Genomic DNA, 13,699 nt, shown 5'->3' on the forward strand with positions numbered 1-13,699 from the left:
CTTAGGTAAGGTAATCCATTTACTCAAAATGTTGACAAGGATAGGACAAGAATTTACACATTCATCTACAACCAGCTCAGTGATTTTTTTCATGCCATTAGTAGTTCCCTAACCGCTTTCGAATTCTACATAAGCGTTTATTAGACGTTGATGACAACAACAAAATCCAAGTTACGCCGGTTCTTGTCTTCCGTCACGACACGTTGATTTAAAGGTTTAGTGGATAACATTACCAGGTGAGAAACTGTGACGTTTATTTTTGTGTTGAGTTTGAAATAATTTCAGTATTCTCACGTCTGCACTGTTTATACGTAGGTGATCGAGCAGAATAACTAACGATTGGTAAACGATGTCGGGACTCGATCGCGATCAGGCGGTTTGCTCCACATCAGCTCAACATCTGTTCAGATTCTGTTAATATAATCATTATATTCAGGAAGGTTGACCTATTATAGTCCACTCTCTGCATTACCGATAAGAATTACACTTTATAACAAAATCTTATGGTTTGTTTAGGGTCACATTGCACTAAATATTTTATTACATGTTGGTACCTGTGTTTTGCAGCTGTCTTGTACTTGGGTAATATTGTCAAGAATAGTCATATTGATTTGAGAGTGAGTGAGAGTCTAGATGAATAACAATCTTGTTGTAATTTATATGTAAATTTATAGCTTGTATATAGTGTTTGTTTATTTTGTGCAGTCGCAGAGCCATGAATTATAACATTTGAGACTCATGTTTGATTCCTGCCAAGGCATTTCTTCAGAAATCAGTTTTTCTGGTTCACTCACGAATTGTAGCATTAAGATCCTAGTTTTCAGATTTTTCATATCTGAAGAAAAACAAATTTCATGTTCTATGTAATAGGGTTGGATTGGTTTTGCATTGTATGTAGTGTTGAAAAAGAGTCTTTCACACTCAGCAGATGGAATAGCATGCCATCAACCCAGGTTAAATGTCAATGCCTTTGATAAAATGCTCACTTAATGTATATCATTTTGCTTATAAGCTTCATGAACATTCAATTCTTAAAGTGTGATATCTATACATTTGTTAATACTTTTGCTTTTAGGAAAAACGCAACAACTTGATGAAGAATGGCACCTTCAAGCAGAACAACCTGATGTGTATTATTCAGAGAACGTAATTACTGATCCAATATAAAAAAAATCAAGTGAATAAATTCATAATTTAAAATCTAGTCAGGGACCAATGGCTTCAAAAGGCACAAAAGATAATGGCGGCCGGAAGCGGCATGTAGGACAACATCGATTGGTGGATGTCACCGACCCAGAACCTGAATTCTCAGCTCCTCATATACCCCTCCACACCACAATTACACAGCCTGATTTAGAAGATATGAACACTGACAAAGGGAAAGACCAAGGCCTCAAGGGAGATTACTCAAATATAGCACTGCTGATGTTGTTGTATATATTACAGGGAATTCCATTAGGTTTAGGTGGCAGTATCCCTATGCTGCTGCAGACTCAGAATGTCAGCTACAAAGAACAAGCCATCTTTAGTTTTGTATTCTGGCCGTTCAGTATAAAGCTTCTGTGGGCGCCACTTGTAGACTCCCTTTACTTTGCATGGTTTGGACGCCGTAAGACCTGGCTGGTACCAATACAATATTTGATTGGTCTTTTCATGTTTGTTCTTTCTCTCAACATTGATGATCTGATGGGAAAGAATGGTGGTGTTGTCAATATATACACACTGACATCTATTTTCTTTATGCTGAATTTTCTGGCAGCTACACAAGATATTGCAGTGGACGGCTGGGCACTTACGATGCTATCAAGGTATGTAATGCTAGACAATGTAACATCTATAGCATCATCTATTAGTATATTGTCATTGCATGTAGTTGGTCACCCATTAAACTATCAAGATATATATATATTGCTGCATAAGGTTATGAACTATATATACTGTAGTTGATCTCTAAACTTTATTTTCAAAATATAAGCTGTAAAAATCTTCATGAAAAGGGTAGTACACCTGACCTTTAAAAGAGAAAGAAACATTCTATAGATTTTTAACTAAATGTCCAAAATTTATTCCATTATAAGCCCTTGACCAACATATTACTTTCCAATCAGATTCAAGGGGTGAAATTATTGCAGGACAGCGAAATAGAATTGGTTTGTGAAAATCTCGAGAATTGCTGAATTATAGGGCTAGTGCACTTCCCTATCTAGATTTTTACATTTCTTTTGATCAATTTTGATTTTCCATATGTTTAACATTTGGACCCATAGCATCACTGATGAGTCCTAGAAGGATGAAATAGCATGTATATATTATGCTGCAGGTTAACTGTACCTGAAGTAATTTATATGGTGCTGTTTATTTGTGTGTGTACAATTTTTATTAATTTACTAAACATTTAACAACAGCCTACAATATAATGGAAAAAAGATTCAACATATCGCAAGATGAATGGTATTCTTCATATCACTGAATAAATATATGTCATTGAAATAATATCAGTTGTTTTTTCGTGTATGTAAGTTGTTATTTCATTGTTGATAGACGTAATGTGGGCTGGGCTAGTACATGTAATACTGTAGGACAAACTGCTGGCTACTTCCTCGGAAATGTCTTGTTCATGGCACTGGAGTCAGCACATTTCTGTAATACCTACCTCCGATCAGTTCCATCAGACAAAGGAATTGTCACGTTGTCATGTAAGTTATATCTTCACAATCTTATATAACTTGTAAGTCTCATGTAAGGAATTTTTTTTAACTTTCCACAAAGGTTATTGTCATTCTCTTTATAATTTAAAGATTGAAATGAAACATAAAAAATCAAAAATACCTTATGAGGCAAGAAATGAATTTTTGACAAATTTGTCCTTATTAAGCAATTAAGTTCAAGTTAAATATATCATATGATACTAATTTCATTTCAGAGGAAACTGATGATTTAAAAAAATAAGTCTAAAATTGCCAGTTTTGACATTTCCTAGAGAGGATATACAGAGGTGAAGTGAAACAAAGATATCTTAATTTACCTTATGTTAAGTGGAATATATTAGAATGAACTTATGAAGTAACATATAGGGCTGGCGTAAATGAAACATCTAGTAGTACGTTTCAGTATTTAAAAAAAATTATGGATTGATAAGAACCTGAAGTTATCGCCCTTCTTCCTTAACTGTCATTTCAGATTTCCTTAGAATATGGGGTATTGTGTTTGTGGTCACAACAACACTGGTCTGGGTGTTGAAACGAGAGGCGGAGGATCCTGAGGCTGATTTAGACCAAGGTGTCATAGGGACGTACAAACAGCTGTTAAATGTCATCAGACTTCCCTCTGTCATTTCTTACGCTGTCATCATTCTTACAGCCAAGGTAAACAGGTTATAGAATATGTGTCTTAGTTCAGGTATCATTGGTCAGCGACAGAGGTCATGGGTCATGCAACATTTTTATATGTGATGATAATATTTTGGAAGGATCTCATAAAATAAAAACCTGTGTTAGCTCATCTGTTCCAAAATTAGTGAGTGTATGCCATATGGTGCAACGTTTACAATCTAGTCCGGAGTGACTGAGCAGATTTTTACCAAATTTTCTATAAGAAGCATCGTTTAGCCTAAGGGAGGTGGTTCAAGCAGTCACCCTTCTACCTCCATCTCGGCAGGGTGGGGCATTATAGGGGAAATTCTGAATGTATAATATGACCATTTTATGACCAATTACACAATTACCTGTGGATGTGCTCTATGTAACATTTTTGGTGACAATATTTATGTAATACAACAAAGGGACATAAATCCCCAGGTGTATGGTTTGTATGTATATTACACATATATGAGATATATATTCAGACAGCTAGGATAGGAACTCTAACAGAGTCCCTGTGATATAGACACTTGTAGTCAGTATCACGTTTTCATGTTGTATATTAAAACAGATTGGTTTCTCGGTTGCGGACTCGGCAACAACTTTGAAACTCATCGAGGCTGGGATGAAGAAGGAGACACTGGCATTGTTTGCTGTGCCTATGATCCCTATACAAATAATATTGCCCCTGATTATCAGCAAGTTTACCTCGGGTCCAAGTCCAATGACAGTGTTCCTGAAGGCCATGCCAGTACGGTAGGTTAAGACCCAAATATTGTACAGCTAGGGACTGAAAGAATATCAGTGAAGGTCAATATAGGCCTAATAATTCTTGACTTACAGGTCTTCACTTTAAAGACTTTCTATTCCACTTTTCTGTGAACAAAAATTATTTTCATTGTTGCATTTTGAAGGATTTTGCTTGAGACTATACAGAAATTTGGACCAAAGATTTTAAATAAGAAAATAATCATTTTGTCATGTGTCCAGTAGTAAAACTATCACAGAAATTTTAAGAGTGAAATTTAATTTGGCAATGTTTTCATTTTATTAAAAGAAAAATCATTCCAAGATCAGTTAAACTGCTTGAATTTGTTGCAGATTTCAAAATGAAAAAAAAATACTAATAATACATTTGCAAATTACTTACATGAAAATACATATAGAATTCCTCATTTCAGGTTATTGTTTGGGCTGTGGTATGCTTTTCTTGTTTGGCTAGCTTATCACATCCAGGAAACACCCGGGGAATTCCCAGTCTATTTTTATCTTTTGTTATTAGGAAGTTATGCTTTGCATCAGGTAAGTGTTACATGTATTGTTAATAGGTTTAATTATATTAATGTTGCCTTTTTTTTAATACAATTGTATTTTGTTCTGATTTAAAGTAGGGAGAACTTGTATTCAATTGATAGAGGATTCTTAAGAATTACATAAATTTTATACTTTTGATGAAATAAGAAAGCAAGACGCATGTTGTAGTATAAGGTTTCCTATGAAAATAGTAAATGAAATCAATCATAGAATGAAGTTTCATATCCAATCGTAACAGCTGCTGTTATAAACACATTGATGATGTCATAATGTTGTGCAGTCAAAATATACGAAAGGCAAATATCATACACCAAATGTAGACTTGTAACCATATTTAATAAATTTGATTTTGAATTGAACTGTTGATGCAGTGATTTTCATGCCGTAAAAAAATGTCCCAATAAAATCTTTTATCAAGCGGAATAGATTTACATACAATTTTATAATTACTTAAAATTTGACTGCCACATTATGTAATACAATACTAGTAAGATATTTTGGAAAACAAATATTTTAACAATTTTAAGTTAATACTGATAAAAGAAATGAATTCATTATCAAAGACTGGCTTTTAAGATCAATACCTTATCCTTATAAACATTATATTTCAGGTGTCTTTGTACAGTATGTTTGTGGCTCAGATGGCTTTTCATGCTAAAATCAGCGACCCTGCCATAGGGGGCACATATATGACTTTACTCAACACTTTAGCAAATTTAGGTAAGTAACAAGATTGAGAAATTTCTACCAACGATAGATGATAATCATTCATCAATAAAACCTTGTAGAAATTAATCGTAAATATTGAATACATAAGTCTGATTAGAGATGTTACTATGCCATTGCTACATAGTGGTGATATGTTTCTGTTATCAGGGTAATCGACCTGGTGTTACAATTTACTGAGTATAAATTGATATGTTTCTGTTATAGGGGGTAATAAGTCTGATATTACAATGTACCAGGTGTAAATTGATATAATTCTGTTATAGGGGGTAATAAGTCTGATATTACAATGTACCAGGTATAAATTGATATGTTTCTGTTATAGGGGGTAATAAGTCTGATATTACAATGTACCAGGTATAAATTGATATGTTTCTGTTATAGGGGGTAATTGGCCTGGCACTGTGGCTCTGTGGATGATTGATGGTCTGACCTGGAAGGAATGTCAGGGCAGTTCTGGCAACTGTGGATCACCGTCAGAATCTGAGGTGAATATTGTCAAAATATATTCATTGTACTAGCTTAGGTTATGCACAAGTGTTCAAAGTCAGCAAAATTTATTAAGTTCAAAGATATTTCAAATATAATGATGTAATAACTGAAGGGAAGTTTGATATATAGGAGAATGCAACATCAGAACTTAAAAAAACTAGACTTCTTATGTAAACACACTTACGTTCAGAATAGATAATTGCAGCAAATTAAGACCGGAATCATCTGTTTAATGAAATCATATTCTTCCAAATTTGTTATGGTGAAAAAATTGGGAAAGTTAGTATTCCTGAAATTTGGTTAACAGTAGATGGTATTATGTTTCATCCCACAGAAAACACTTTTGAGAGGGGTATTGAATTGGACTCCTTGCCTCTGTGCATGGGCTTTGTCTGAACCACTCAAAACTTTGTACAATTATCAAACTGGTACTCTTGTTGTGTCTTTTCAATGGAGGAGTTCTCCATTTAAAATCTTTCTCCCTGTTACCATGGAAACAGATTGAAAACTTAGAGGCAAAAATATCAATTTCATGGGGAGCAATGTTTTTCCAAGAACTACCTGAATCTTTGTACAAGCTATACACTCATTTGACGCATTTTGCTTCTGGAGGAGTTTTCATTTTGGATGTTTTTCTTTGTTGTTTGTCAAAAAAGGTTGTTCTTTATAAATAACTCCATATTTATATATAGCCCAAAATTAATGAAAACAAATGATTTGTAATCATTCTTATGCTCCCTTAAATGTTTGCTTCCTTCTCCGTTCATACGTTAACTTGTTCGTCCATTGGCCCTTCTCTCTGTTCATGTCCATAGATAACTTTGCACATGGTTAAACAAGGATCATGAAACTTGGTGTATACATTGATCATACTAAGAGAGTGTGCAGTGTACCAAATTTAAGGCCTTTGTCTCTTCAATTACAGAGTTATTACATTTTGTTAAAAATATATTTTCCAGGGCATAACATTGCTTGCATTTTAGGTAGGAGTTAAAAATATCTTTACCAGAGCATAAATTTTCTTTTATTCAATCTAGGATAATGAGACTTGGTGTATACATTGATCATACAAAGACAGTGTGCATTGTACCAATGTTAGGGCCATCAACCCTTTAATTACATAGTCAATGCCCTTTTGTTAAAATTTAGTATCCAGAACATTACTTTGCCTGCATCTAAATTAGGATATTAAAATGTATACATCAGTCATACAAAGGCAAGGTGCAGTGTAACAAAGCCAGGGCCAATGACCCCTCAATGCAGAGTTATTGCCCTTTGTTAAACTTTGGTGTCATGAGCATATCTTTGCTTGCATTAAAACTAGGATCATGAAACTTGATGTATACATTGGTCATATTAAGACAATATGTAGTATACCAAATTCAGGAACTGCAACTCCTTAATTCCAGAATTATGGCCCTGTATTAGAATTTTGTGTCCAATAAAGTTGTTTTAAGGGGGCATTCATCAATTTCACTGATACTCATGTTTTTATTTGTGAATTATGTCAAACCATACTCATAAACATCTACAGTAAAACATGATCTACATCATAATATCAGTAACAGTAGTGGAATAGAGTTAATACTCATTAACAACATTTATAAAATTCAGAAAAGACAGACACACAATAATATATAAACAATGGGAGGGGGGTGTAATGTTACACTTTACGGTACCTTGTTTTATTCGTCAGTTTAATTTAACTCTGGTTTGGTCTTTTCAGGCCTGTGCTGCTGAAGGAGGAAGCTGTGTGACAACCATAGACGGCTACTATATAGAATCTATTAGCTGTGTTGTAATTGGCTTCTTATGGCTTCTATGGCGACGAAGGAAATTGCTTCAGCTGGACTCACTCCCAGAGTCGTCATGGAAATGCTCATGATGTTGTTATTCAAGAAATTATTATAGATCTATTTCACTGCCGACTGAACATCAGAAACTACCTCCTTGTAGTCTCTTTCTAAGCTATGGCAACCAGATGTTTTTAACACAAGTCAAAGTTCATGAAAATCCTGTACAAACTCTGCATTTGTGTTCTGTTGAAGTTTATTTATACATCAAAAGTTTTTAATATCACTTATAGGTAAACGGGTTTATAATAAAATTACCGCAGATTTCAATGGAAGATTTCATTGGCAACAGCTTTTTTTATTTTTAGAAGTAAAACACTTCATCAAGAAATCTTCATATCATTTGTTTTCTTTCTTTTATTGAAATCATAGGTGATGGTGCATTATTGGATTTACACAGGATATGGTTTATACAACAACAACAGGAAAAATACGTTTTTGTTCTCGAAAGGCAGAACGGCCTTGATTTCGTTTAATATTTAGGATATCAAAGTTATAAATGAATTGTGTTCACCAGTAAACTCTTTGTCAAAATACAGTACTTGTCTTAAATTTGAAAGTTTGTCATATTCTTTTTTATATCTATACAGTATAAATATTTTTTATAAGATTACATCAAAAACCTGTCAAGTAGGCAGCTGGTCTGCTTTCAATATTTGTGTTTGATCACTTGAATCTTCACATGATACACTTTTTTATTTTAATTTACATCAGGGAACAGGTTTATCAGTAAAGTTTTATTCCTATATAACAATACATATATACAGCATTTCAGGCATAGCTGTAGTCATCTGCCAAGACTAAAGTGATTTAAAAAACTGATAGACTGAGCTACAGGGATCAAACTCGTAGCCATTGTACTTCAATTCAGACCCTGGGAGGTCAAACTCAGAGCCAATCTACTTCATTTCTCACTTTGAGAGGAGGAGGAGGGAGAGGGGACGGGGGTTCAATCTTGGAGCCATTGTATTTTGTTTCCCACCCTGGAGGGATTTTTGCTTAATTAGATTTTAATTCATTATAATTTAAAATTACTGCTTACAATTATAATTTTTCAAGCATTCTAAGCAATAAACATGATGAAAGTCAGTACATCAAGGCCTGAAATTCCTAATATTGAAGAAAACAAAATCTGTGACTCAACATATGTACATGTAGTTCTGCATAAAGCAAATAAATGATGAACATCCTGTGTCTTGGTTATTTCTAAATGGCCTTTTTTCTTTTCTTTATTACAAACTTCAGTTTTTCTGTTATATGTATTAGAAAACATTGCTAGCTACTCACTAGCCATAGTTTACAGAATCTTTATACTGTATTAGAAGATTTTTTTTTTCACATTTGTACCATAGATAAGTTTGGATTTTATCAATTTCAGAGAGGAATAAAAAGATAATTATCATCAAAATCGTCAGATTTTTTGGGATTAATACAATAATGGGATGATCTTGTATTATTCTACTTTACCAATGTAGGATTTGGCACCATTTGGAAGACAACAAATTTTGTTCCTAATGAAATTAAAGAAAACCTTAATGGTTGCTTTTAGCAAAATTGATCAAAGACTGATTTTGATAGGCTTAATACTACTGAAGAGCACGATAAATCATATATGAGGAGGGAAGATCACTCTGTTGTCTGATATTCCAGTAGTATTTTTTTTTACAGATTTCTTTGAAATTATATAAATACATAAAAATCTTTTTAATAAATATTGTTGAAATTGATGTGGCTTTATTGTTTGGGCTATGTTTGAACAGGTATGTATATATACATAGTACTGTATATAATAAACATCTCCAGTCTGAATCAAATATGTAGAAATATGTATCATACATGCTTATTCACCTGGTAATTTCAATATCAACAAGTCATCCTGAACATCTATCACATTGAAATTGATATAAATATGATCCGTTTGTTTTGTTTTGGTTTTTTTTTTGTGGGGGAGGGGGGAGGGAAGAGAACATATCAGTATTCACTATCTTTTTATTATGCAGAGTTATCTGCTCTTATGAACAGGCAATTGTTGTCATGTCATTAGGGGTTAGGAGAAAATTTTATTGCTTTCTCATGTGAGGTTACTCTCAAATGTCAACAAATAACTATTGACAAGAGCAGATAACTCTGCATTACGAAAGGTTGGAATAGTCATATTGATTCCTTTGTTTTATATTAGTCTGAATATCCATCCATCAGACAAGAAATTAAAGTCACACACAAAAGAAATGAAATCAAAAACTGATTGCCAGAGACCCATCAGACGACTGTGGAGTAACATGACTACAGAAAGCTGACCACAGCAACAGAAATGAGATCCCAAGTGCAATGCTTAGCATGAAGAAAAAGGTTATCAAAATTTCAAATTATTTTGGAATATAAAAAAATGCAATATGAGATTAAAAGTGTTGTTTTCATTATCATTTTATTTCATGAAATAACAATGTAAGAAATGTAGATGTAAGTAAATTAAGCAGTTACATGAGAAAAAAAATTTAGATTAACATGTGAAAACTGGCATATATCAGCATTTTAATTCAAAGTTTTCTTAACTTAAATTCGCTCATGATGTAAATAACCTTTAGAGTTATGTTATGTAAAAAGAGTAAAGGTTTTTGGGTGCCACTGAGCGAAGCTTTATACTGGTAACATGTGTAAGACCTTATAAGACCAGTAGGAAAGTTCCTGCGACTTATCCGTCTAAGAAAAATTCTACAGAATGTGAAAGTCATGGATCCATAGGTGCATTGCACTTTGCCCATACTTATGTTGATCAAAAATACTATGACAGCACTTTTGCTTCCTGAATTTGTTTCACTTACTTTTAATCTTTACTACACATAAAGATGATTTTACATGAATAAACATGGCATTAATAAAATACCTCCAAGTGTGCAGCATATAACAATAACCAATATGACATCTCTATATATAGACAATTACACAAAACATCAATGTCACGATAATTACACAACCGTTCACAAAATGCAGCATGCCAATTTTTCTTCATTTCTCGAAGCACTAACCAATTAACCAAAACTTATTGATATTATATTTTCTTGTTACTTTCACAGGAAATGTTGTCATGGCATGGAAGCTTTGCTCTTTCCAGGCACTGCCAGACTCATTTTAGAACTGATTTTTATGTCTTTAAAATTTTTAAATACCTTTGTTAATATGTTTTTCTTGTGTTTTTTTTTATCCGATACCAATGATATTCTGGTTTTAAAATTCTATCTTATTATCTTCTATCTTAATCAAGTTCGTTTCTGAATTTCAAAATTACTGGGAATATTATCTGAATATGAACATAACAAATTCAAATCATATTTCGTAAATTACAATAGCTCATGGTGGTGAGGCCTTGCTTTTATTAAAGCAAAAGCTCAATGCGGGGCTTTCCATTTGTTAAAGCAAATTCGCATCAACATTCTGGTTTTTAGTCGCCCCCACTGTGCAGGTTTGTGTAACTCTTTTGTGTGAAGGTAGAAGTAATTCTTCGCGGGAGAAAGAAATGAAAACATGACCAAATGGCAGAAAGGAAAAGAAAGAAGTTAAGTTTAAAACGTAAACCAATATCAAATAAGTCGTTGTTGTTCAATGCGATTGGACAACGCCAAGAATCGCTGCAAGTTAATGTTAAAGATACAGAGAATGCCATTGTAAATGTGTCTTCAGACTCGGAGACGGAAGACGACTTTTTGCGCGGAAACAAACTTCCAAGACTTAGCGAAACATCAACTTGTTCTGACAGAGCTGATCTAATTGAAGGGAATGGACATTCGGTCAGACCCATCCATCTCAAATCGGGACCTTTGCCGAGGTAACGTCATTATGACCAGAAGTCATTTGCAAAAGTTGAACGAAGTTGACAGACTGCAAAGCAGTTGAGTATTTATTTAACGTGTTTAACGTCCAGTGTTGCTGCCTTTCGACCTTTCACTGGACGAAAAAGATAGGAAAATGAGTAGAAGATAAAAACAGGAAGCGATGTGAGAGTGGGATGCAGAGATGAGGTAGAGAGGGACCACGTATGCTACTTTGACCTGTTTTAAACTCTTTCCAATCTTTTCTGTAACAATAGACGTAAAACATGATAAAGAAGTAAACAAATAAATAAATGCTATATTTCGTGGTTAGATCCCAATGTGCAGGTTGACAATTGATCTCTTGTTATAATAATTAAATATGATTATATAATTAAATCTAGGGAACTGCTATTCATTCATTTACTGGTACAGTCGACATGTAGTGGGCATGTTCATGCCTTTTACAGGTCACTTGAGGTAATCTTAAGATGTCTAGTTAAATCTAGAGTAATGTTAATACATTAATTTTATATGTATATATACTATAATGTTTTGTTAATGAGTTAGATATGTCACATTGATATTTTAAAAGATAAACTGTTTTGAAAAACAATAATTGATAAAAATGAAATGCTGTCTCTACAGCCACTACCATAGTTTCAGTATCATTTGCCAACTAACACCACTTTGTGGCTAAATTAAGGGCTTGACGGTACACAATAATGTCAAGAATAGCAAATATCAACTTTTTCTGTCAGGTCAGAAAATTTGGGGCTTTAAACATAAACTTCGAATATTTTAAAGAAACTTTAAGGACTCATGGGTCTGTTGATGATTTTATGTGGCATGCAGTTGTTATGTCAAATTATTATCGTTTTTACATTAGGCTTCTGTGCTTGATGTGAATTTTCTTCATTTCTTTTGTAAATTAAATCAATATTATGTCTATTTCAGTGCAAGCACAAAGCCATCCCAGTTTCAATCGTCCATAATGATGTGAAAACCCACCAAATGATGAACATACGCAACATATAGACACACTACGTCACACGGGCAAACTAAACATATAGAGCAACATATATACATACATGTTTTTAAAATCCAACGGCGCGACGCTAGACAACGGCGGCCAAAATTACCTAAAACTTAACCCTATTACAAATTGGTATGTCAAATTAACATCTTTTCTACATTAGGCTTCTGTGCTTGATGTGAATTTTTTTCATTTCTTTTGTAAATTAAATCAATAAAGTTGATGAAGATCTGCGTAAACTGAGGATGATGTTTTTAAAACTCCAAACACCAAAAGTTGATGTCAGAGGCCTTTCTGATCTTCCTGAAATAGCAAGTAAACAGGTCAATAGAACACAAATATGATGTGGGAACTGAGCAGTTTGAACATGTATGCATGTATATTTATCTTTAATGCAAACCAATACAATCGATCACTAAACGCAGACACACTTTATTAATATCCTCTTTAGAAACATTCTACATTTGATTTTATTTTTATTTTTGATTTGCTAAATTTACCAATGGTTTTCATATAGTTATTTTGTAATAAATCCTGGAGGAAAAAATGGATATTGCCCAAATTTGGGCTGAAGCATTCTTGGGTTGAAGTGGAATCATTGTTGTGTAAATGTTATATTTCCTGATGTGAATAAAAAGATCCTATTCTTGGTATGTAAAAAAAAAAGGTATATGTATAAGTTTTTGTGCTAAATCTTGTAATTTCTCTTTCCCTGTGAAAGTGATGCTTAAATTTTACCTGGATTTATGCAGTTGCAGCTACTGGTTATTGTTCCATTTGTGAAAGACACTTTTATCTCGGAATAAATCCTTCTCAGTGTTTTGTTGACACAGTTATGTAAACAAAACTATGTTTACCTTAATTGTTCAATTTGTCAATAATTGCTGTCAGTTTTGATAAATATTGTAGTTTTATTACAGACAAATATTTTTGAACACAAGAAAACCTATCAGTTTTGTGCAGACAAGACATATTCTCAGTATTCATGTTTATGTACATAGTGTAATACATGAATGATTCTGATTTTTGTAAAGTCAAGCATAAAGGACAATTTTTTCAAAAATAAATGCTATGCTATATAGATGTTGTATATTTTGGTAGAGATATCAAATG

General features: G+C 33.3%; 1 protein-coding gene across 1 annotated transcript; it reads left to right on the forward strand.

Annotated features, from left to right (window-relative positions):
* The first annotated feature begins 183 nt into the window (after window positions 1-183).
* On the forward strand, window positions 184-8,635 carry LOC132559894 (acetyl-coenzyme A transporter 1-like). Its single transcript, XM_060224523.1, has 9 exons — window positions 184-236; window positions 1,076-1,808; window positions 2,542-2,696; window positions 3,181-3,365; window positions 3,931-4,115; window positions 4,541-4,661; window positions 5,285-5,393; window positions 5,784-5,887; window positions 7,618-8,635. The coding sequence occupies exons 2-9, from the start codon at window positions 1,216-1,218 to the stop codon at window positions 7,774-7,776; spliced, it is 1,611 nt and encodes a 536-aa protein (XP_060080506.1). The 5' UTR covers window positions 184-236; window positions 1,076-1,215; the 3' UTR covers window positions 7,777-8,635.
* The last annotated feature ends 5,064 nt before the right edge of the window (window positions 8,636-13,699 follow it).

This window comes from Ylistrum balloti, unplaced genomic scaffold (assembly GCF_031769215.1).
Source record: "Ylistrum balloti isolate Yb309-2 unplaced genomic scaffold, AGI_CSIRO_Ybal_v1 Utg370992, whole genome shotgun sequence".
In the NCBI taxonomy this organism is placed as follows: domain Eukaryota; kingdom Metazoa; phylum Mollusca; class Bivalvia; order Pectinida; family Pectinidae; genus Ylistrum; species Ylistrum balloti.

Excerpts from the sequence above, each read along its gene's own strand:
- LOC132559894 (XM_060224523.1), top strand. The coding sequence starts at position 1,216 with ATGGCTTCAAAAGGCACAAAAGATAATGGCGGCCGGAAGCGGCATGTA. Across the intron at positions 1,809-2,541 it reads GCACTTACGATGCTATCAAG|ACGTAATGTGGGCTGGGCTA; the intron begins GTATGTAATGCT and ends CATTGTTGATAG. Across the intron at positions 4,116-4,540 it reads CTGAAGGCCATGCCAGTACG|GTTATTGTTTGGGCTGTGGT; the intron begins GTAGGTTAAGAC and ends TCCTCATTTCAG.